The sequence below is a fragment of the Lampetra fluviatilis genome, chromosome 16 (assembly GCF_964198595.1).
Source record: "Lampetra fluviatilis chromosome 16, kcLamFluv1.1, whole genome shotgun sequence".
NCBI lineage: Eukaryota > Metazoa > Chordata > Hyperoartia > Petromyzontiformes > Petromyzontidae > Lampetra > Lampetra fluviatilis.
In genome coordinates, this window is record NC_136290.1 from 7603024 (window position 1) to 7629327 (window position 26304).

General features: G+C 46.8%; 1 protein-coding gene across 8 annotated transcripts in view; it reads right to left on the reverse strand.

The window, feature by feature from the left end:
- Positions 1-26304, reverse strand: part of LOC144936498 (liprin-alpha-1-like) — a 277198-nt gene that overhangs the window by 46176 nt on the left and 204718 nt on the right. For 7 of the 8 annotated variants that reach the window (XM_078863618.1, XM_078863614.1, XM_078863617.1 and 4 more), the window contains 8 exons: positions 23412-23546; positions 18972-19055; positions 15824-15955; positions 7453-7515; positions 5620-5705; positions 4821-4965; positions 1029-1249; positions 197-452 (listed from right to left, as the gene is read on the reverse strand). In XM_078863618.1, the coding sequence (XP_078719744.1) occupies positions 197-452; positions 1029-1249; positions 4821-4965; positions 5620-5705; positions 7453-7515; positions 15824-15955; positions 18972-19055; positions 23412-23546 (1122 nt within the window). The remainder of the gene's footprint in view (positions 1-196; positions 453-1028; positions 1250-4820; positions 4966-5619; positions 5706-7452; positions 7516-15823; positions 15956-18971; positions 19056-23411; positions 23547-26304) is intronic. The other variant, XM_078863613.1, reaches the window with a different exon arrangement.

Below are 26304 nucleotides of genomic sequence, written 5' to 3' on the forward strand. Positions count from 1 at the left end.
GGGTGGCGGGGGGTAGGCCCTCATCCAACTCAGCAGCAGATCGACAATATCGGCCTGTACCTGTAAATGCCGAACACAGGGTCCGAGCGGTGACTTGGCTATTTCCTAACGAGCCTACGTTACGTACGAGCGCTCGGCGGGGCAACCGGGTCGGCGTGGTAACGTACACGCGCCGCTCGCACGCGCCGCTCGTTACCAGCGTCATGGCCCCATGGCGGTCCGGGTCGTGCGCGGGGCTGTGCGTGAGCCGCTTGGGCGTGGCGTATCCGCTGACGGGCGCCGAGTTGGTAGCGAGCGTGGCGGTGGCAGTGAGCGAGCCGGGGATGGAGCGCGCCGATCGCAGCCGTGGCATGGGCATGGTGCTGCTGCCGCCGCTGCTGCTGCTGCCGCCCACGCGGATCTCGATCTCCTCCGCCAGCTGCTCCGTCGACTCCTTCTCCTCCTGGATCAGCCTGCTCAGCACGGATGCGCCCGCACACATGGCCACGGCCGTCACCGAGCGAACTCGTGGCAGGCAGCGACAACGTCAAGGGGCCGGTGCACCGCAGCGACGTGTCGTTAAACTCGGCCTTCCGTTAACGTGGGGTGGTGTGAGACACGTTATGCGCGTGCTCTATTCGCTGCTAGATGAAGCCTTCCCCCAAGCTGCCGTCATCCCTCGGGGTCTCACGATCCAAGGATCCGATGAAGTTCCTGCACACGAGCGGCCACCACCATCCCCCTTTCTAGCGCTGCGGTCTATTCAAGCCCCGCTCACCTTTCTTTCCAGTCAATATGACGACGTCCCTAACCCGAACCTCGAAAGCGCTTCACAGCACCGCTTGGCGCAGATTGGCGAAGTGGGTGGGGGGGGGGGAAGCCCAGAAGCGCTAACAACGAACGTTTGCCACGGCCGGCGATCGAACGCAACGTCGCCGCGGCACGGTAACCCCTGCGCCCGCGGCTTCCGACGGACGTCCAGGCGGAAGGCGGGCCCCCCACGCTCGGCGTGCGTGGAGCGCGGCGGCGCCAACCGCCGTCGAGCTCACCGGATTTCCTGGTTGATGGCGTCCAGCTGCTGCTGCAGGCGGCGCGCCAGCGTGTGCGCGTCCGAGTGGCCGACGGGCGACAGGAGGTCGGCGGCGCTGAACACCGTCTCGCGCTCGTCCTCGTCCGACCCCTCGGGGTCGCTCTCGAAGGCGTGCGCCACGCTCGCCAGCACGCTCGCCTGCTGGGCACGCTGCCACGCCTGCTCGTTCAGGGTGTGCACCTGCAGCGGCGGCGCCGCATGGGGGAAAGGGGAGGGGGGGGGGTCAGGGTCCGCGCGACAGGGCGCCGAGCGCATCGCTCGACGGCGCTACCCCCAATTTCCCCCCTCTTTCCCCCCCCCCCCCACCATCTTCCCCCCCCCCCACACCCACTCGTTTTCGTTAACTGGTAACCGTCAGGTCCACCAACGTGCGGTCCATTGCCTGCATGTGTTTTGTTTGTGCACATCCTGATTAGTATGTGTGTTGAACTACCTTTCGCACCGTATGTAGCCAACAGTGCTCATCGGAGGTGCGGGGGAAGGACAACAAACTAAACACAGAAAGATGTTCTAGAGAAATGAGTTTTCAATTTAGGTTTGATCAGTGGCTACTCCTCACTCGCAATGGGTCAACGCAATCAGTGCCCATGTGACCGCAAACACGTCGGGGCGGGTAAACGGACTGCTTTAAGAATACTCTTAGTTCTTTCGGTAAAGTCACGTAGGTAAAAAAATGACTGCTGCATCAAGGTGATGCAGCAAATCTGGCTGTGACGGTCCCACCTGATGACGGAGACTTGTGTTGCCTCCGAAACGTCGTGATTTTTATTTAATTTTTATTAATTTTCATTTCATTTTTTTACCTACGTGACTTTACCGAAAGAACTAAGAGTATGAATGCTTGCAGTCACGAAAGCTTCAAATCTAGAATGCTTTAAGAATTGTTAAAACGATAATTTCAGTAAACAGCAAATATGGTTGTTATAGGTTAATTTGCATGTTTTGTATTGTTTGTGTCTTTGTTTTTATCTGGGCTAGCCCTATTCCCCTTTAATCTGAATAACAGCGAGTTGACTGAAGTAAGGACATCCGATGAACTCCACTGTAGCCCAGATTCCCATCGTGATGACCGTAATTGTTTTCTTTCGTCAGTTTGTAAAAATGTGGCAGTGTCTCCAATGCCAGTAATGGAGCCGATCAGTAAAACCATTCCGTTTCAGCAACATGAGAAGGAGGGCCAGTCTGTGGATTTTGCTGAACGCGTTCAAAATCCTGCGACAATTATACTGCAATTACAAAGCTGCGAACGAGTGAATTCAACCTCTATTTATAACGCGAAGCCATCGTTATGAACAACTTGTCAAAATCACAGACTAAATGCATAGCTTAAATTAATATTGTATGAATTGGATCAAACGTTGATGGAAATGGCTCGTACCAAAATCCCCAAAAAAGTGAGCATGGCTATGGGAATATAAAAAAAATGTTGTCAAATACTTGAATACACAGCCAGAGAATGTACTGCATTGGAAAGTAAACATAAGTAAAGATAAACAAAATTAATCAAGTTAAATAAATCACAGCATATTAATATTCCTACATCAAACGGCATTCAAAATAAAAATCCACTGTTGATTTTAATATTCTCGTTGTAACTTACATGGCACGATGTTCCATTCCATGAGAGCATGATGTTAGGTAAAAAAGAAAGAGGTCAGTTTACCACTTGCCCACCACTTGAATTACTGACAACATAACAACTGCTCTTCATGTATTGTTCACGTGACAATTCATTAATGGCACGTGACTGTCTCACAGTCATTTGTAGACATTATAAATAATGCAGACACAATACTACACAACTACAAATCACTTCAGCAACGCGCAACATTGGATGTGATCTTACATGGTCTGTGACAATGGACCAATGTACGCAAAGTGAAACATCTCGTTCAGTGTAAATAAACAAAGTCCAGCGACGGCGTCTTGGGGAGCTTGTTCAGCGAAGTCTCCGTTCTATAAATTATGCCTTTCAGCTCCACTGCAGTCCACCACATTCTGAGGTTTTTCTGCCTGAATTCGCGTTCGACTCTTCATTTAACCGTGCCCATTCCAAAATGGCCTCAGTGTCCATTTGCGAAACAAGTTAATAAAAAAAAACTCACGGTGACTCATTCGCGGCGAACAGGATTGTAGGTGGAATGCGATGGCGATTGATGCTCAATGTAAACGAACTGGACTTCAGAGTCTGGTACAACTGCGTTGTTGTATTCACACTTTATCGCTTGAGTTAGTGAGTGGCATATTAGGGCAAGCATGCTGCACAAGGAGGTGGCCTAGCTGGCACCAAAGTCCTTCCACCTTGTGTTGGCCCAGTGCGGGCGTTTAAACGCAATTCCAAGTACAGATTTTAGCCGCTTCAAACCTCGGAGGTGTTCAGTCGGAGGTGGTTTTCAGGACCGGTTCAAACATCACTCACCACCGGTGTTATCTGCAGTTGGGAATCAAGACTCGTGACTGAAAGATGCGGGGGGAGGTGCCCTTACTCCAACAGCAGAATATAAAAGCGCTGTTCCTCATCCATTACAAATCGGATTACAAATTGCACGAACCAACGAGGCAACGGCTGAGCCATTTTCAGATGCCAATTGCCACCGTTTTTTTTTTAAGCGTGGCAAGGAATTCTAATTTGCGAATCGCAGGTATTGCAAACACAGCGAGCTTAACCGCTACGACTCTACACCTCGGGCTGCCGGCACAGGTACAAAAACGTGCGCACGCACGCACATCAACACCGGTGCACTTGGGCCAAATGTTCTCGCGGAGGCGCGCTTTGAATTTTTTTTGGGATACGGTGAGAGTACTTCTCCTTTGCTTGCCGTTCACGGTAAAAAAAAAAAAATGCGTCCCCGTAATGGTGCAACCAAATTTAGACCAGCTCGGGTAATCGCACGGCGGCTGGCTGGGAACCTGTTAAGGATGTGGCCGAGAGTAGTTTTGATGCCTGTCGGCGGATAAAATGAGGCTGTTAGTCCCGTGGAGGCTAGAAGTGGTGGGGGTGATTAGGCCAAAAATTAGCTTGGCAGCGAGCGTGTGCGGCAATTGGACCACCGGGCAGAAAATGTGCACAACAATTTGAACGAGTTATCTAGAGTGCTGTGAAGTTATTACGGAGGCCGGGTACATCCGTCACTTTTGTCGAGTTCACTCAGTTGTAAGGTAGAGGCTATTAAAAACATTTTTTTACCTGATAAGTCTTTGCTCTTCAGTACGCAAGCAACAATATAACACGTAAATAACCAAATGGAATATTCAGAGTCATTTACAGGCCTTTGTCACTCCACCATAAGATTAAAGCCTTTTCACACACTAGATTTCACACTGCGTCAGTCACAGTGGTCGTTTGACCATACTTTACGACACTGGTCGGGTGGATCTAAGGACGCCCCCGGGATTAGTTCAGATATCGCTCAGCCGTGGCCGGGAATCGAGCTCAGGACTCGGGTGATTGTAGCGCAAGGTGCGCCAACCACTGGACGAGTGTTACCCCCATTTTCCACACGTGCACACACTACAGCTTGCGAAGACGTGAGCGTGAACAACCCCCACCTTCATCTTGGTTCTTTCGGTAAAGTCACGTAGAATGGAAATAATAAAATAATAAAAACAAAACATAATAATTACTTTATAATAATTATTTTACAATGTTTTATTTTTACTATTTTATTATTTCCATTCTACGTGACTTTACCGAAATAACTAAGATGAATCCTTGCAGCAGTCACGAAAGCTTTCAAATCGAAACCCCCACCTTGCTCGGGTCTTCACGCAGCGCGACGATCCTGCCGGTCTGCGGCCGCCGGTGGACCAGGCTCGAGTTGGAGTAGTGATCCATGGGCTCCATCGCCGCCGACCGCATGGTGAGGCCCAAGTCGGGGGCACTGCCAAGCCTCGTCCTTCGAACAACGACAGCAACGATGACGACGAGGCACAGAGAATCACCCACCTGTCCACCCTGCGTTCAAACGCTCTCGCGTAACGCTGCCGTTCACTCGCCAATGTGGGACAGGGCCAGGTGGCTCAGCGGGCGAGCGAGCAGCTCGGAGTGGAAAAGGCCGCGAGTTTCAATCCTAGTTGGAGTGGGGAGGGGGGGGTTGGCCCGAGTCCCATCATCCCTACAAAGGTCGATAAAATTAAGTACAACACTATGGAGAAGTTAACGGGTGGGTGGTTAACTGGAGAAACCTGCCTCTGGCTCAGGGCTGTAAAGCGGAGGATGAGAACCACCCCATTGCTCAAGACATTTGACTTTGGAGAGCCTAGAAGTCATAAAGGCCAGAACATAGAGCCTTGTAAAAATTGCCAAGGCATTCCGTGTTGTATTTTTTAAGGTAGACTGGTCTATAAATCACTTGCATCAAGAAGCGGCAAATAGAAACAACACCTGCTTCTCTACTTCACCCGTAACAAATTTGTTCCCACACTGCGTTGCAGAATGGAGCATCATTTTGGGTTTAAACTTTCCCACCAGAGGGCCAGCGCCAACAACACGGAGGGCGCGACGCTTGTCCACGAGCCAACCGCCGTGTAATTACTCCGGTGCCACGCACCTGCTCAGCATTGGTTCGCAGCCCGGGTTGAGCCTCCATTGGTCCATATCTGCCCGCAACGTCGCCACCTCCTCCAGCAACCGCTCCTGCGGAGGGAGGCAGCTTCTGTCAAAAAGAGTCTGCAAGCGGCGATCTGAGTCGACCCAGATCGGTGCGTGTACGTGCGTGTGTGCGCGTGCGTGCCGTGCGTGTCAGCGGTTTACCCGCCGACCCGAGTTCAATTCCCACTGACAGCCAACACCAGTGACGATTATCTGAACGAGTCCTCGGCCTCCCCTAAGTCCACTCAGCCTCAAACATCGCCACTAGGGAGACAAAGGTGGCCGCGCGTGGTGCTGGCCACGCATCCCTCGTGTGCCGTGCTGGCCTTCAAAGGTGCTTGCTAACAGCACTTGCCCCAAGAGTCTGTTAAGGCTATACATCTTTGTCTTGTCTATATTTACGTCAGAGAGCAGTAGAGGGGCAGAGGTTCATTTAATTTAAACTAAACTATTTATTTTATTTTACTAGCTAAGGCCCACTGAGCTATACAGCTCTTTTTCAGAAGCGACCTGCCCACAAATGACAGCTCAACGAAGTGGCTTATCACGTCGAAATTTATAGCAGCCAAATACTCTAAACACATGTTTCTAAATGAGGAGGGGAAAAACCGGAGGACCTGGAGAAAAATCCATGCAACCACGGGGGGAACATGCAAACTCCAAATATATAGGCGTGAGAGTCGGGATCGAACCCACGACCTCCTGTACAGCAGGCTCGCGTGTGCCAGGCATGCGCGTGCTCAAGTGGGGTCGATACGTTGCCTTGGACATCGGTGAACATTTTAATTTGAACATAACTTGTGTCTGCCTTGGGTTGCCAGCTGACAAGGACGATCGCAGGCAATGTGTCATCATCAGCACTCGGCAGCTGGGGATCGGCACGAGGCTGCCAGCTTCACACCCCCACGTCTGAATAGATGCAGCTCGTGCACCTTCAAACTAAATGGAAGATCTACGCTCTGTGCGAGTGTTTGTCCGTGGTATGGGCATTGGAGCGGTCTACCCTACCGTGACGTCCGTGCGGTCCCAGTGGCTCCCCCGTTCCATTGGACCCTTTCCCAGGCCATGTCTGAGATGTGTGGCGGCATGGCGGCGAGGGTGGAGACACAAAGACCTTTCCTCCAGCCACCGAGGCCAATTGAAGGGTTTGAGAATCGAGCACCCGTGGGCTGTAATTGAACAAGGCTCGCCGGGAAGTAAGTCCCAGGCTGCAACCCTTCTTCACCTTGCGCTCGAGAAAGTGAGAACTCTCCATTATTCCTTGCCACGATCAATAAAACTATTTTCAGGAAAAACCCACCAATGTAGATGGGAGTTATTTATATACGAAGGACGCTTTAACAAACACAAATCGTGACTGTCACTGGTACACTGTGACGTGATGCCGAGAGCACAATTGGGAAAGAAATTGGGAAAACAGCCGATTAGAATTCTAGATTTGAAGCTTTCGTGACTGCAAGGATTCATATTCTTAGGTTTTTTCGGTAAAGTCACGTAGATAAAAAATTTAAATTAATAAAAGTAAATTTAAATTTTTTATCTACGTGACTTTACCGAAAAAACCTAAGAATATGAAGCCGTTTAGAATGTGTGTAGATTATTTCCAAAACCCCGACAGTGTAAGGTGATTTTTCTACGTGCACGTTCTAATAGCGCTGGGCCCGCGACACGCTCGTTAAATTATTTAGTGATCGAAGGACGGTCAGCCGAGCGGCTACTACAGGCGTTAGATGCGCCGGGAGTGTTTCCGCGAGATTCGCCGGGGGAACCGGGAGCGCGGTGCAAATGATACCTTGTCATGCTGCGTCTCCTCCAGGTGTTTCCTGATGCCGTCCAGTTCATGGTTCAGAGAATTCTGCAGCACACGTGCGACAAACACCGCCACAGAATAAGCTCTCGCTGCACATTCACCAACGAGACCTCCCGCGCTAATATTTTTACCACGTGTTGTCTGTATTTTGAACTACGTTCGCACCGCACGTAGCCAACCGTGCTCATCGGAGGTGCGAGAAAAGTACAACAAACTAAACACAAAAAGCAGTGAAAAAAAAATTAGTTTTCAATCTAGATTTAAAGGTGGCTATAGCTCGAGTGGCTTCCTAATATTGGAAGGAAGAGCGTTCCAGACGGCCGCAGCAGTTATTCAATTCAGCAGTTATTTACGAGTGACAAATTAACATATTAAAATGTGAACAGTTTCCAAATACATGTTTAAAAAAAAACATTATATTATAGCATAAGGGGGCAATGACCGAACATACAGGATGAACACGAACCACAGTGTGGAGGTCAGATATCACCGACGCGCTGCGCTGGCAACGCGCACAAAGCCGTCAATCACAGAGCTTCACCGCTTGCTGATGCTGCAGCTGCCCATCCAACTATGACGGACTTAAAATGAACGCACTTCACACTGCATTGATTTATTTCCCACTGCCCTCGTCAATAATGTATTAACGATGGCGGGAGATGAGCGCGCGTCCGGTGCGATAGCGATTTCTGCTACGGGTGGGCATGCTGGCAAGATGTTAACTCCCTCGCCTGGTATACAGGAGGTCGTGGGTTCGATCCCGACCCTGACGCCTGCTGTATATTTGAAGTTTGCGTGTTCTCCGCGTGGTCGTCTGGATTTTTCTTTGGGTCCTCCGGTTTTTCACTCCACATTTAGAAACATGCGTTTAGAGTATTTGCCTGGTACAAAGTTCCACGTGACAAACCACTTTGTTCAGCTATTGTTTGCGATCAGGTCGCTTCTGAACAAGAGCTACGTAGCTCAGTGGGCCTTACCTAGTAAAAGAAAAATAGATATCACCAGTCGTGATATCTGATCTGGTACCGGGCTTCCTCTAGGTCGACTGAGCCTTAAATGAGCACCGGCCACAGTGCATGCGTGTATGCGTACATCGAGTGGGGAGTGGTGGCGCGTTGCCTAAGCGGGATGTGCGATGAACCACGCGACCCAAGTGAAAGCACTTTGCCACGGCTAACCCCATCAGTGGTGATATCGGAATCAGTGGCAGGCCTCCCCGAGGTTGATTGACGAGTGAAAGCGTGCTTGGTACAGTGTATAAACATGAGCGTTGGGAAGACAACATTAGTTGGGCTTGGTTCCGGCCACATCATCCTCTCGTGGGCTTACAGGCCTAAACAGGTGCTTTCAAACAAGACATATACCTTTCGATTTAAAGCTTTCGTGACTGCAGGGATACATCTTCTTGGTTCTTTCGGTAAAGTCACGTAGAAGGGAAATAATAAAAGAATAAAAATAAAACATAATAAAATAATTCTCACGACGTTTCGGCCACAACGCAAGCAGCCGTCCTCAGGTGAAGAACAGGTCTGTCGGAAAGACAGGGTCTGAAATTCAGACCCTGTCTTTCCGACAGACCTGTTCTTTCCGACAGACCTGTTCTTCAGACCGTCTTTCCGACAGACCTGTTCTTTCCGACAGACCTGTTCTTCAGACCCTGTCTTTCCGACAGACCTGTTCTTCACCTGAGGACGGCTGCTTGCGTTGTGGCCAAAACGTCGTGAGAATTATTTTATTATGTTTTATTTGTATTATTTTATTATTTCCCTTCTACGTGACTTTACAGAAAGAACCAAGAAGAAGACATATACCCTCCATTCGTCTGTTAAAAGTCTATATTAGGGGACCTTGGCCTTTTTGTGTGTATATGTCTGTGGGAATCTACTTTTGCAGTTAAATTGACCATTAAATGTTGCATATGAAATCGTGTTTCAGTGTCCTTTACTTTAACGATGTAAACTTTCTAAGGTCATGCTCATGAATAGTGCAACAATTACCCCAAAATGATGGGGTGGGTAGTGGTATCGGGATTGAGATTAATTTGTATGCGCGCTTTTAGACCGAGAAAATTCTAACGTAATTCCCTTCAATTTCATCTTAAGGTACAACTTTCAAGGAGATGGGAAGGCCAAATCAGTACTTTTTTGTACGCTCATTAAAATAACAACTATTTTCGATGACTCATTACCCATATCAGATATCACACGTTTATTAAAAGTTATTAGGCTCGACACGAAGTGTGAAACCGTGTCAGAATAACCTTTGATCTTAACATATTTTAATATAAAACTGGCAGAGCAGGGCACTAAATGGAACCAGTGGAATTGCTGTTACTGAAATGTCATTTTTTATTAATAATTATATAACTAGCTTGGAATTCAATGTTCGTTTACCAAAAGCAAACTCATGCGCACTCGCATTTAAATACAATTACACCTACTGGGAAACAAATAGAGTGTCAGGCAGCTTTGTGTAAGAGCACTTCTCAATGAGGCAGTTTTCAAATAATCGCCGGTTTGATTCCCAGCTTGATTTGGAAATTCCTGCCTGGAATCAACCAAAAAACATACTGCTTGCTGTGTAAAATGTACCATTACTTGGGGATATTGCTGCACTGGCAGTGGTGCACAAACACGGGTAACAATATAAAATAACTCGACACATTTCTCAATAATGCTGGCCGTAATTTGTTTAAAGTATAGGGTAGGTGACGTTTTGGGCAATGTCCCTTCTTCGTAGGGACATTGTGTGAGGGCCTGGAAAAAGCATAATTTTATTATTAAAAATATTCTTTCATTATTTAAAAATAATGTTTCCTGATATTGTTTCTCTACAATAGATGGATTTTAAGTGACTCAAAATCCCATGTTTGTGTGTTCATTGACCGATAATAGCACAGTTCTGGGCCATACAATTATGGTTAGGGAGTTTAGTCTTGGAGAAAATACACTATCATTTTCCTCTTACCTGATTACATAAAGGTCAATGGGGATTGCATTAGCATGCTGAGAGCATGCAGCGTACGGATTACGCTTTTCAATCAGTCAAGAAAGTTTCCCTCTACTCTAAGGAGCTCTGGGCAATGTTCATCTCCTTCTCCAGTTCTGAGAAAGTGGCGGAAATTGTCCACATTGTTTGGGTGGGGGGAAAAATACCCATCAGATTATCAGATATTTTTTTAATGCATTTCAACTACTTCTGGTTTTTTTATACTTTGATCGTGTACTTAAAAAAAAAACCCACACTAACTTTTGCATTTTTCAAGAAGCAATAAAAACCACCTTACACTTGCCGTGATATGCTGAACACCAAAGTGTTACACTAAAATGACCACTGTCAAAGTGTGGCACGGTATTCCGCTGAAGGGAAGCGAGGGAACGGCACCACTGACAACAACAACGCCGTCGTTACCGTTGTTGGCGGCTGCTGCTGCACTATTTCCAACTGGCTGCAGGAAGAATTTATAGGGGCTCCCCCCCGCCCCCCCCCCCAGCACGCCATGAATGTAAAAAAAAGAGCATTGCATACAAATGAGGTAAAGCCAAATCGTATTTTAGCCTAAACAGCCAGTCAGCCAGCCAGCCGTAAAATTCTTTTACCATCAAAATGTCAGACGCTTTCCATCAAGTGCCGTATTACCAGAAGCACCTGCTCATCTCAAACTTCAAAACTAAAAGTTCGTTCCCACGTCGTACGCCTTCTTCTCATCAAAACTCGCTCAAGCAACTCGCACCGTGGCGGCAGACTGAACGCTTCTCCGAGTCAGAACCATTTACACGAGTTGCAAACATTGACCGCGACTCTGTAAACTGGAAACAATCCCTGTAAAAGCCGACAGTGCCTGATTAAGTGTACATCCCCGGTGGCTGGATTGATACAAAACAAACACACGAACGTACGTAAACCGTTGAGAAAACGAACCTCTTAAAAATGTCGTTGCACATTTCACATGTTAAACAGTGGGAATATTAAATCCTGTAAACGGGCCCTGGGGTTTATTAAACATCCAGGTGTTCGGCATACGTGGTTACGGACATCGGCTGCTGCCTCGCTATTCAAGAAACCTTTCCTCCTCAAGCTCGATGACGTGAGATAACCAATGGATGAGCCGCCAATCTCCCAAAGTAAATGACTCAAATGCACTCTGTCAAACTCGGGGACCTCAAGCGTAGAAATAATTTAATATCTCGGGTCGAGCCACTCTTAAAAGCATGAAGCAGACAAAATGTCCCGACGCATAATCGTGTAAATTTGATGTCTACGGGGCCTTAATACAAAGGCAACTCAAGACGTTGGACAGAACAGCGCCAAATGGGCGGGTACGTATGTATCACTTCTTTCCCACTGTACGTAGCTATCGGAGGTAGGGAAGGACAAAAGTCATAGTGGGAAAGGAGGCAAGTTTTGTCATTTTATATATAGAGAGAGAGGGCCATCAGCAGAGTGGGTCTTGAAACTGGACTGCGAACAGGGGCAGGGAGCCAACGGTACAGATATCTTGAAGACAGGCATGTCAGAAGGGCGGCAGAGATAGAGAAACCTTTCATCGAGCGGATATTGACCAAAATAAATGTTTGGTGGCTGGAGTCGAGGACACTCGAAGTGGGAGTAGAGCGAGCCGAGAGGGGAGAGAGAGAGGAGGGGTAGGGTGAGAGTTCACGGCGGATCTTGAAGATGGCGAGTGCAAAACTCTTTATTTAATCGAGCTCAGATTAGGAGCTAGCGGAGGGATATTGGGGTGACTTGGTCGCGTTTACGGGTGCATGTGATACATTCTCAAAGCGGATATTTTGGCTTTAGACATTTTGAGTGCAAGGGTGAAAGGAGTGGGGGCAGCACGGTGGTCGTCATCGTTTTTTTTACACCGCGTGCTGCTGCAGTGGCGAGCGGTGGCGGCACGAGGATTGGCGGCCTCACACTCAGTTATGCCCTCGGTTGGAAGCGGCCGTCTTCCTGGGCCACTGTTTTACGCTTCCAACATCCCCGGCATGCAGCGACAGACTGGCATGCTCAGCTCAGCCTCAGTTAACGCATTCCTGCGGAGGGAGCTGGTAGGAACGTTGGGTTGCTCGGTCAGTGGCCAGGGTCAACGGCGGCGTGGTGTATTCCGCAAATATGGCCGACTGTGAGGGCGGGCACAAGCCGGCGTGAGTAGGTTAAACGTTGAGTTTTATAAGGGCACCACGGGGTGACCAGCCCCTCCCCAACCAGCCCCACCCCCCACCCAGCGCCACCCTCCCCACCCAGCGCCACCCTCCCCACCCCTCCCCACCCCAGCCCCTCCCTGCACGACGGACACAATAATCCCCTGTGGGCTGGTAACAAGCTAACTGCGTGCGGCCAAACAACAGGGGGGGGGAGGGGGTGGGGGCTACCTGGGACGACTTGACGTGACCCAGGTGCGAATCAACAACAACAAGAACGACACAAATAAAAGTGTTGCCAGATAAGCAGGCAAACCATGGTGGCAGTTTATCTGGATCTGGGAGATGAATGGAAGGAAAACACTTTAAATAGAACCCAATAAGTAATATTTAAAAACACACTTTAATGAAATGTACCGTACGAATAATGTAAGAACTCCACGACTCCAGGAAGTGGCCCCAAAGTTTGCCATGATGTAAGGGGGCCGTGGTGATTTACAGCCAACGTCAGTTGAGCGTGGACAATTAGACCCAAGCCGAAACATAACATATAAAAATGTTTTTAAAATATATATTTTTTAATTTTTAATGATAGAATATAGTATTGCCATCAGTATGACATAAGTATACCAAGTTTGCAGTCCATACCACAATGGGAATTGGGTAAAAATTGAGTAACAAGATTTGAGGATACAACAACAGACAGAGTTAATAAAAAGCGTGTAATGAATAGCCGTGCTTACACCTAGAAATAACTTTTTTTTACTGTTTCACATGTACTGTGTGTTTTGATTGTGTACTTAAAAAAACCCGAAATAATTCGAATTACTTTGTCAATCCACTGTTCTCGATGGAAGCCTGCCAATGTTGTGTCGGTAAACGGGGGGTTGTTTGACGATACTTCACGACGCCGGCCCGTGTGGATTGATGAAACGGCGGGGAGGGGCGGGATCGATTCAGGTATCATTCGCCACTGACGTTCGTGGACATGGTCAAAGTAACACGCAGGTCAGCGGGTTAATAACGCGGCGCGCTAACCAGGTGTCAACGCTACGACGCGTCATTAGAAATTGACGCCCGCGTGCTGGCTACGCTGCGCGTGGGTGAACTCGGTTCAGATTGTGCGAGTCAGAGGAAAGGAAATGAGTCTTGTGGGTGCAAACGTGCTTATGATCATGCCTCGCAAAGGTGTCGCACGTCGGATTAACACACGCTTCTTCCACGTTCAAATTAACAAGTCCACAATGAACAAAACTAGTCAACGCCCCAACTGCACACGTGTGCACTCCAATCACAAATAAAGACCCAGAAAACTCAAAATTCCTTAACTTGGGCAGTCTTCATTCCACAAACAAAATGCCATCATCACATTAGCGTGGACAATGTAAAGTCAAAGGAAATTGTGGGAATGTGTTAAGTGGTTAACCTCACATTGAGTATGTTAAACAGTACGTGTAGCATATGGTGTGGGGGATTTGATTGGCATAGGTGGAATTCGTTTTGTTTTCACGGCACAGAGAAAAAAAACGTGCATTGCAATGAACAAGTGCCTGAGGCAATGAGGAGCATTTAAAAACAGATATATAATGGGTGTGAAAATGTTCAGGTGTCCCACGCGTTCATTGTTGAGTGTGTAGAGTGTTGCACGAGTGGCTGACAACAGCCTCCGTGGAGCGATATGAATTGCATGGCAAATCGCATCTGTGAGAATGTTGAATCGTTATAAAGCCACGCGGTTTAATACTGGAGCCGCAGGATACAAACGCTGCAGGGTTTTTAGCAACTGAATTAAAACTATAAAAAAACCTGGAAAAAGATTTATTTTATTTTAACAGGCGCTATACAGCTCTTTTTCAGAAGCGACGTGGCTATCACAAATTATAGCTCAACAAATTGGCTTATTATGTGGAAACTTATAGCAGCCAAATACTCTAAATGCATGATTCTAAATGTGGAGGGATAAACCGGAGGACATGGAGAAAAATCCACGCGACCAACAGTCTGTTAAGGCTATACTGGGGATTCATCTTCTTATAATAATAAAAAACATAATAAAAGAAAAATGTATGTTTTATTTTTATTATTTTATTATTTCCCTTCTACGTGACTTTACCGAAAGAACCAAGAAGATGAATCCCTGCAGTCAAGAAAGCTTTAAATCGAAATATACTGGGGATCTTTGTCTGTCTTTGTGTCAGACAGCCGTAGATTGGCAGTGGTTCATTTAATTTAAAGCAAACTATTTATATCTTACCAGGTAAGGCCCAATGAACTATACGGCTCTTTTTCAAAAGCAACCTGGCTATCACAAATGATAGCTCAACAAAGTGGCTTATTACGTGGAAATGTATAGCAGCCCCAAACTCTAAACGCACAATTTACATGTGTGGGGAAAAACCAGAGGACCTGGAGAAAAATCCACGCGACCACGGGGAGAGAGATACACAAACTCCAAATATACAGCAGGCGTTGGGGTCGGGATCAAACCCACAAACTCCTGTAGACCAGGCGAGGTAGTTAACATGTCGACAGCGTGACACCCACATTCGTGTGGCCAAAGTCACTGTTATTAGCAGCAACATGAAAAATGGATGAAACATCGTACACACATATACGTTTAAATCCAAAACTTAATTTTGTTGTCTAACATTGTAATTGTCATTGATTTAAGTCTCTGTCCTGTCAATATGTTGTATTGTTTGACACAGTGCTTTTGATTTGTATATTGGTCTCCCTTGCAGCAGACACTTTAGGTCTCAAAAGGCACTTACCTAGTTTTATATAAACGCATTTATTTATTAAGTGATTGATTGCAGCGAAGAAGATATTGGTACCGATAGGAGGGACGTATTTAGTGAAAATGTTGGTGTTCATTTTGGACTCTCGGCAGCAAAGCAACAGCACTCCGGTGTGAACAGCGACACAAACACACATTCATATTTCGCGGGGCGCTGTCGAGAGAAGTGTTTTTTTGCTGTATTTCGCTTCGACCTTCAGTACATTTTGACCTCCTTCGGTGCCCAATCTGTCACCAAAACAACAGAATGAATTACTCTGCCTCACTATAGATTCTCACAGCGAATTTCATGCTCAGTCCGCACAGGCGACGCTGATCTCTCTACGGCCACTACCGATGCAGCGGTGGCCATTCCACGTTCCGTGGGTGGAGGGGTGGTTTCTTCCCAACAGGCAGCGGTTGTGGACGTTACCTTCTCCTCGAGGGCCGACATCCGCTCCTTGAGGTGCAGCTGCAGCCGCTCGTTGGACTCGGACAGCAGCTTGTCCACGGTGTCCGACAGCCGCTTGTTGTGCTCTTCGTTCATTTTCTCGCGCTGACGAGCCTGCGTGTTTGCACGCGCGTTTACACACGTGTGCGAGTCAGAGGAAAGGAAATGAGTCTTGTGGGTGCAAACGTGCTTATGATCATGCCTCGCAAAGGTGTCGCACGTCGGATTAACACACGCTTCTTCCACGTTCAAATTAACAAGGCCACAATGAACAAAACTAGTCGATGCCCCAACTGCACGTGTGCACTCCAATCACAAATAAAGACCCAGAAAACTCAAAATTACTTAACATTCTCCCAAGTACCAGAGACAGGCAGGCGAAAACACACGGATGGACGAACGCACGGCCGCAAGCGTGCAGCACAAGACAACAGGGAAATGTATTTTAATGAACATGTCTTTTGAATGCCTTCCAAGAAAACCAATAGTTCCCCGCATTATTATCAATCATCAGGCACAAGTACACTCGTGCGTTCGGCCTGGAAGCCAAGCCGGAGAGTCGAATGCAAACAAACTCAATGAAATAGATAATGAATGTCAATAAGAGAGAGATACTTTATTACGCCGGAGAGCAGGCTAACATTAAAGTGGATGGATGGATTTACGTCAACATCGGATTAAATGTTTTTTTTTCCCCCATGCTGTCTACCAATTGCGATGATGCTGTGAGTGATTTTTAATCACTTGTGGCAATGCAATCTATTGGAATTGACTGGAGTGGAAAATCTAGTGGCTATTAAGAGGAACACATAGATTGTATAGTGTTGGTGCGAGTGCAAATCAGGTCTATATAGTGCAGTTGCTAAAAGCCTCTAGCTCCAAGTGGAAGTTTCTGGTCTGTTTTTACATCCAAGCACTGCGAGTTAATACTCCTTTCTGATGCAAAAAAGGGAAAATGAAATTGCAATGAGCTTCCAAAAGAACTTTTTGACAAGTACATTTTAAAGAAAATATGATAAACAAATGCAACATCAAATCGAATTAAATGTTACAGATGTACAGATAGTCAACGTTAAATGTAAAAACACGCTATGTTGCTTGATCAAACACTATGTCTCCAGTACAATGGATTTAAACAAAGCTGAATTATATTTTGACAGTAATGAATTTTGCATTCACTTATTTGACTTTGAAAATGTTTTTTTTATTTGGGGAACCTATTTTGATTTGTGGATTTGCTTATCAGTAACATAATGTGACTCTTCAGACATTTCTGACTGCGAATAAACTAAGATCTAAAATTTCCATTTGTTAATTTTACCTCTCACCTTCAGCGAGCGGAGCAGTTTTTGACAAGCAATACATCTTAAATTTTATTTTGGTTCAACTAAAAATATCTATGAGTGAACTGACACATGACCTAGCCTTTAGCATAAAAAACTTAAACATTTTCACACGAGATTTTAATGAGCATTTTCTTTTTTTTTTAAACAGAGTGGCCATGTCTCATATCAGACAAAATAATATTGAAAAGTATAAAATGTTTATAGTGCAGTGGAAAATGACTTGGGATTCCTCATTTCGTTCTACAAGGTAGGTGAGAGTTATTCCAATTACAAAGGTGAACAATTATTAAACATTCTCAAATGTAACGGTTTACTTTTTGAAAATGTTCTCCCGTTATACAGGCAGTTGTGGGGCTTGATCCCGACCCTGATACCTGTATATTTGGAGATTGCATATTCTCCCCGTGGTCTTTTGGATTTTTCTCTCGGTTTATCTCGCCACATTTCGATCCGTACGTTGAGAGTATTTAGCTGCGATAAATTTACACATACGCCAATTCGTTGAGCAATCATTTGTGGCCAGGTAGCTTCTGAAAAAGAGCTAGATAGCTCACAGTGGGCCTTACCTGGTAAAATAAAATGATTAGTTTAGTTCATATACAAATCTAAAAATACTCCTACACGTGAGATTCCACGCATATATATCATCAGATTAAGGGTCGATTTGTGGCTATTCTTCCAAGGTAATCTGCAAAGGAGAGCTCTCTAGAGCTCCCTCTAGTGAAGTCCCATCTGCCAACAGGAGCGTGAATCAGTAATTGCAGCAATGTGCCTTTACTTTTTTCAGAATCAATATTCATCAACCAACGGATGATGCATCGTTATTTTTTGGGAATGATGTCAGAGCTTGCCGCACGCCTGCACTGCACATTGACCCATTCCCACAAGCACATTAACCAAGCGGCCAGTGGAATCAAACCGTTGACCAATTTCAGAACCAGAATATTTATTTAGACTGGAGGAATCCGATGGGCTATAAAGCTCTTCTTTTTTTTACGGATGTCCAGGAGGGGGCGGCTAAGAACGTTACAACAACAAAACAATGCAAACCACGACAGTCGCGCAAAGTACAGGAAAGGAAAACGAATCGCCGAAAGAAAACATACAAAATAAAACTAAACCATCCCCATCCTACGAGGCAAAGCCCACCGAGGTATTAACTTGGCCCGGTGATAAAATGCATCGAAGCACAAGGCTAACCCCGGGCCCACCCGAAAAGCTTCGTGCACAGAGCGAACAAACAAGGCACTGGAAGAATGTTGCTGCTGTTGTTGTTGTTATGCATGGCCTTTCATGACAAGACCACAAAGGGCTCCATGGCAGATTTCACGAATCACAATAGATGCACGCCGTTTCCTCCCTTGATGTGCATCCCTATAAGCCCTCTATCCAATTTCAGCAGGCAATCAATATCACGCAGCACTGCCCGGCTTCGGGGGGCCATGATCCAAACGGGCAGACTGTGCCAGCCCTGTGACAAATGCACGCGTGTGTGTGAGCGTGCGTGTGAGTGTGCGTGTTAGCGTGCGTGTGAGCGTGCGTGTTAGCGTGCGTGTGTGGTTGTTGTTGTGGTTTTTACGAATGGACGTTAAATAAATGCACGAATTGTGAAGCCCACCGCTGACATGACCACTCAATTAGGGCAGGGCAAGACACCCCACTTCCATTGCGAGGCTACTGAACAGTCACGCGCCACAAGCCCAGAATTGAGACGTGCATTTTCTTGGGATGAATAAATATCTGCAGGCAGCAGCGCTTTGTTGTTATTATCTAAGAGTGCTTACCATCTGCAGCTCTTGGTTCTTCTCCTCCAGCTGAGCCTCCAGTTGTCTCAGCCTCTCCTCCACATTGCCGTGCCTCTCTTCTGCCTGATGAAAAAAGCCACGGAGGTCATGTGTCACCGCTGCGCGTCCCATTTTTGCGCCGCGGAAATAATTGCCAACTTTTATCTGCGCGTGATAGAGAGGGGCTTGTCTATGACGGGCCGGCCTGCAAACAACGAGATGATGGGCCCACACCACGGTGGAAGACAGGAAATATTAAAATAATCCTATACATTCGATCCCAAGGTCACGGAGATGCAGGCACAAAGAGCAGTGGTTTAGGATTCTAGCCCACTAAGTAAATCACACTGGTTGTTATCACAGTCTGCATCACTGCTTGTCGTTTTATTATTATTGTTTGTGGACAATACATATTCCCACATCGCATTGCGGTCGCCTGCGAATGTCTGAAATTAATCTCAAGCTCAGGATTAATGTTGCAGGTGAATGGTTGTCAAAATGTATGCCATCTGCCTTAGCTTGTGAGCTGTAAGAATCCAAATGCATTTTTTATATGCCTGCTTTGTGACCCAGTTAAACATCTGCAATAAATAGGTGGCACTCACCAAAGCAAAATCATGCCCCTTTGTAAAAAGCCTATTAATTAGCTTGATGGCTGAAAACCAGGCGGTTCGTTATTATGGCAGAAAGATTCCGAGCATAATGTACAAAGACAACCATCCATTGAGGCTGCAAGAAGAAACACGTGTATTAATGCTACGGCTTACACCTATATATTTATCTTGGGAAATATACTGTCAATTAATGCACGAATAAATAACAGACACATGTCTATGCTTCATTAAAACAATACACTTCCATATTCTTTGGGTCTTTCGATAAAGTCACGTAGATAGGTAAAAAAAATTTGCAAAAAACTACAACGTTTCGATCGCAACACAAGCGGTCGTCATCAGGAAAAGGGGGTTAACCTCTAAAGGCAAACTGTTTATAAAGGTTTAAAAACCGGCGTAGCCCAAGAGTCAGCAGCATGGGCAGGGTAGCTAATGTTAATGTAAGGGAAGTTGCTGTTAATGTAAGGGAAGTTGGTGATGGTAGTTGTTGGTAGTGATGGTAGTTGTTGGTAGTGGCCTTCCACCAATAAAGGGAGTGGTCAGTGATGGTCCTGTTGGTTGGCTTCCACCAATTAAAGGGCTGCTGGAGGTGATGGTAGTAGTGGGTAGTGATGGTGTTGGTGGTGAGCTTCCACCAATTAAAGGGCTGCCAAGTCTAAAATGGACACATTACAGCCAGTTATGACTTAAACTGGTTGATAACGTCCTTCCAGTGGTTACTGAGTTGGTACCCTCTTCTATGTCTGTATATATGGATGGCTTCATTACTGCCCACTCCCTTTATTAATGGAGGCCCACTACCAACAACTACCATCACTACCAACAACTACCATCACCCCTAGCAGCAACTTCCCTTACATTAACATTAGCTACTCCACCCATGCTGCTGACACTTGGACTACGCCCATTGTTAAACCTTTAGAAACAGTTGTCCTTTAGAAGCTAACCCCCTTTTCCTGATGACAACCGCTTGTGTTGCGATCGAAACGTCGTGGTCTTTTGTTATTTTCTTTGAACCAATCTACGTGACTTTACCGAAAGACCCAAAGAATATGAATTTCTGCAGTCACGAAAGCTTTAAGTCAATACACTTCCAGCCACCTTCAAAAGGAATGCTGTTGGAATTGTCTAGTCAGGGGCATAAATGAAGCCGTCTGTAGACACGAAATTAATTTAAAAAAACTATATTTTTTAATGAAGCCTAGATTGTTAGGAAGTAAGTTAACAGACGGCTAAACGATAGCAGACGGTGGTTTGTATTATTCATGATGTGAGTGGGGGGGGGACATGTAATGATTAAATCCCCTTGTGATCAAATGAATTGTCAGGATTCAAGATTTGGTTTCTCACGCTGCGTTGAGTATAGCTGCCACTCAGGGAAGACATTGCCTGCTGCTTGCATTACCGCCGCCTGATTATTATTGTCATTACCACGCCGCTAGTCTACCCGGGAAAGCCTCACCGAGTCTCAAGACTCTTGCTCCGGAGGGTCCTGCCAAGTTTTGTTTTTCCATAGCGGGCGATATTGTTCTTTGTCATCCCAAATTATTAATTTGCAGGTATTTTTGTTTCTTATCATTGGGTTGTTTGAGAATACCGTTTACTCAAAGAACAAATAGAACAAACACTTTAAAATGTACAATAAAAGCAAAACAAGGGCACAAACGCATGTCATGCGTAAAGAGGAGGGTGCACTGATGACGACATGCATCAATATTGCCAGGGTAAGTCTCTCCCTGCTCAAATGAACAATTGGCGCAGTTCTGAGCTCCACTAGTGGCCCAAAGCCAGTGGCAGATACCAGAAATTACCACAACAGGGACCAATCTCTCAATGGCCACTTATTTACCCAAATGCGAAAGTAAAAAAAGAATTCTCACATTTTGAGGACCACAATGGATAGACACCAGGTAGGAGAGAGGTGCTTATCAAGTAGGACAGATGGCACTTACAATAAAGCACCGTGGTTCGGCACAGAGACCGCTCTATGGATCGGAATCAGAATTGTAGTCATCTCAAGCCTAAAGCGTTCGCCTTTGTGCGCAGTGGTTGTACATTCATTATTTATTCACAAGGATGTGGAGTCGGCCTAGAGGCAACATCCCACCTCATTTACCCAGAAGCACAATGTGCCAGGGACACCGTGGCACAACTGCGAGCGGTCTGAAAATGCGTGCCGACGTGAAAGGAGATCCCCCCCAGGGCGCGGTTTTTCAAGCGCGAGCCGCAATCGCACGCAGCTCCACTGCTTGTGGCCGACTGTACAAAATTGTGCCTAATTACCGCAACTATTTATTGCAGAGCGAGTCAGAGATGGCTGGCCCTGTGGCTGATCTGCGAGGGATCCCCCCCCCCCCTCTCCTGGGCTAGAACTGCAGCAAAAGGGGCAATGCTGAAGGCATACGGAAGGTGGTGACGAGCACAATAAGTGGATTGCACACAGCGCTCATTCATTAAGTGGAGGGTTAAGTGAATGGTAAACGCGTGACCTCGTATTGCCACCTCTACCCTGCCTCGGCTAAATCCCTCACCGCAGGGCATGAGAAACACAGATTATCCTGTTCACCACTCGTGCATCAAGGTCGGTCAAAGGAAGAGTTTTAAAAATAATTGAACGGCTATGTTTGTCTGGGTGGCGCCGTGGTTGTGATTTCAAATGCTGGCATGGGTGGGAGGGCGGGCTGGGGGCCCGACTGAGTCAGGCCATTTCTCCGGGGTGGACAAACATCAACAACGCTCTGTGCAAAGTCAACAGTGAATGTGGAATTTCCAGCCACTAGCTCCTCAGCAATGCAGACGGATCACCAACATCCAATCGAGCGGCAAGGTCACTCTGACTTTGACGGGAACGACACGATACGGTTCATACCGCGACTTCCCTCCACTATGGTGCAACGAGTGGCAGGGGATGCAATGCAAAAATCACGTTGGTGTAATGGACGGTACCCACTTAAGGGACCGCCGCGGCGTCTGCCACGGCTCGCACCGCCGGCACCGTGAGAAGCGTGACATCGGTCAACGTCGGACGCCAGCGGCCAAAGTGGAAGCGCTCTACGTTATCCTCGCAGGCCCCGTCATATTTTATTCGGGCTGGCGGAGGGGGAGAAGTGGCCGCCGGCTGTTTGCGGCTCTGGAAGGAGCCAACGACGCCCTCCGCAGACCTGACCGCTCGGGGTGACGCAAAATAATTTTTACGTCTTAAAGAGTCTGCAACGGGTGGAGAGAGAGAACGGGGGATGGCTGGGAGCAGTTTTTACAAGCGGGCTTCAGCGTGGATACCAAGCAGATGTTGGACGTCACCCCGAGGTCACCTGAGGCTACAATGCTTCTTTATGAATTATTTTCATGAAAATGGAACAAATGCCGCACGGCAGAGAATTTTGGTGGCGACGACGGCGGTAGTGGTGGTGGTGACGGCACCGGTGGTGGTGGTAGTGACAACGGCAGCGCCGGTAGTGGTGATAGTGATGGCGGTGGTGGTGGTGGCGGTGGTGGTGGTGGCGGTGGTGACACCGGAAGTGCCGGTAGTGGTGATAGTGACGGCGGTGGTGGTGGTGACCGACGGTGGTGGTAGTGGTGACTGTGGTGGTGGTGACAACAGCAGCGCCGGTAGTGGTGATAGTGATGGCGGTGGTGGTGGTGACTGACGGTGGTGGTAGTGGTGACTGTGGTGGTGGTGATGGTGGTGATGGCGGCGGCGGCGGTAGTGGTGACTGTGGTGGTGGTGACCGACGGTGGTGGTGGTGGTGACTGTGGTGGTGGTGATGGCGGCGGCGGTGGTGACAGTGGTGGTGACAGTGGTGAGAGTGGTGGGACCGCGGCTCACCTTGGTGAGCGCGACGACGCGCTGCGCAAGCTCCGCCTCGATCTCCGGCAGCGTCTGCGCCTTCTTGAGCGTCTGCTGCAGCTTCTGCTCACCCAGCTCCAGCCGCTCCTGCATCTGCCGTGCGCGGTCCTCGCTCTGGAAGGCAGCGGCAGCAGCAGCAGCAACACGCCGTTGGTGCAGTGTCAACGTGAATGCTCATTACAACTCAAAAGGGGCTACGATGCGCATTTCGATTTGAAATTCCACGCGGGAAAACAATGACGCGGGTCGAAAAGAAAGAGCCTAGTATGAAGGATTCCACATTGGCCAAGAAGTAACGATGCAGATGCTATGGCACATTGTTGGCGAGCTATCTTACTTTCGCATTAAAAGAATGCAGCGCAAGCCAGGCCCGCTGGGTAAGGACCAGGCTGGGTTTGCCGGCGTTAAGTGTGCAGGCTAGCGGTGGAACGATCAGAAGTTTGGTCAAATTCTTAGTTTGTTTAAATCATCGTAGCCCCACTCTATGGCTTTGTTAATACATTTTTTTCTTCAATAGACAAAGCATAGAGAAGTATACCCTACTCGTTGGTTTTTTCGGTAAAGTCACGTAGGTTAAAAAAGAAAACAAATCAATAAAATCACGACGTTTCGGCCACAACACAAGCAGCCGTGCTCAGGTGAAGAATATGTAAACTCCTTTGTCAAGGCGATCTGCTCCTCCCACCCAGCTTAAATACGCTGCCAAGCTTAGCAGTGTTCATTAGGACGCTGTCTTTCCGACAGCTCTGTTTCTTCACCTGAGGACGGCTGCTTGTGTTGTGGCCCAAACGTCGTGATTTAATATATATATATTTTTTAACCTACGTGACTTTACCGAAAAAACCAAAGAGTATGGATCCTTGCAGTCACGAAAACTTAAAATCTAAAGTATACCCTATACAACACTGACTGACGTAGAAACAACACAGTTCCTATAGAGGCAACACTTCGTTACATTGCACTGGTATCTGTGGGTTGGGGGGGGTGCAAAGGGCAACTTCTGGCCGAGAGCAGATATAAGCAGAGCCCACCTTACCCACACCACTCGGTGTGCGTATCTCCAAGTTCTACTGCGCTGAGAGGTTGCATCGTTCTGAGTAATCACATCGCAAACGCGATTGTGGAATCCTCTTCCTCGGCCCATTAGGGATTCCAAGTCCGTGTCACTTTTTAAATAACGTCTTAAAATTTCGATTTAAAGCTTTCGTGACTGCAGGGATTCATCTTCTTGGTTCTTTCGGTAAAGCAACGTAGAAGGGAAATAAAAAAATAATAAAAACATAATAAAATAATTTCACTATAAAATAATTAGAATAAAACATAATAAAATAATTCTCACTATAAAATAATACAAATAAAACATAATAAAAATAATTCTCACGTCTTAAAACTCACACATTTGTACAGCAGGTTTTCCCTGTAACTTAAGATTGAAAAACACATTCTGTTGTCTGATTGGATTACTCAGCAATTATTATTATCAATCGCTTTCATCATAGTTCTTCATTTTATTGGAATTTCAAGAGTCGTCATTGTTATCATCAGCTTTCTATTTCGCTTAGATGTTATCTATTTTCGTGAGTGGAATGTACAGCGCTTTGAGATACTTCAATAAAATGGAGGTTATTATTTTATTATTATAAAGGTGACGATGGCAGATCCACAATGGTGACGTAACAAAAGGAAAAGACCCTCTGCAGAATATGCCTGGGGAACGACCCTGTAAGATAATGCGACAGAACTAGTTCTAGAGTTGAGTTCATCAGCCAATGCTGAGGTATGTTAATTAGGCAATGTTTATGCGTGAGTTACAATTCAGAGCCCCGGCGAATGTTGATCAAATCAAAACAACTCTGTTTACATTGATTTTAAGTTAGGCTTGGGAAAATTACCAATTAACCAACACGTCTTTTTGTTCGCGATTCCATTGATCGTGGTTCGCGAACTGTCTGCCAATTCGTCTGCGCGAACGCAAACGGCAGAAATAAAAAGCACGCATAGAGTGAAAGCCTTTGAACGAACGGGACGTACAGATACCTAAAAGGTCGCTGCTTTTCTCAAAGTACATTATTAAAATTAATAACGGAATGCCTTGGTGCCAATAATAGCGATCACGAATAGCGAAGTATTATTAGCCCAACGCCACACGCAACATTTCTAGCACCTTCTTTCCCCAAAGTGCCATTAAAACGACTGTAAAAGTGACCTCTGCGCTTAGAATGTGCTTCCTCTCTCTCCTTGCATTTACACCAGACTGGGGCAGTTTTTTCCCCTACGATATGAGGTCATATCCATCCCTGCACTGTGTAGGATCCAAGCACGTGCAGCGAATGATACGCGTGCAGTGCGTCCACAGACCCCTACTTTTGCCCAGATAACAGCAGCTTTATTGACTTGGCCTAAGTGGAATTTGTATTATTCGTTCAACAATAGCAACAAAATACGATCCTACGTGCTGTTGGCGAGCACCTATAAAGGCCGGCATAGCACACAAAGGGGTGGGTGGCCAGCACCACACCCAGCCGCCTTTGTCTCCCCAGTGCTGATGTTTACACACCGCAAGTCGTACTCATTTGAGGCTGAGTCGACCTAGAGGAGGTCCAGGACTAGTTCAAATAATCGTCACTCGTGTTGGGCCTGAGTGGGAATTTAATTCGGGTCGCCTGGTTTGGAGCACAGTGCACTAACCACTACACTACAATACACACAAACACAGACCTGCTAATATCAGACGCATTTCAGGTGATTTGGTCATAGATATACACATCTCACTGCTCTGGCAGAATTCTTTATGCAGTCAAATCTCACAACAAAATACAGGCTCCCCTAATACATTGGCTTTCCAGCCAAGTTTCTACTTGTTCACCACGGT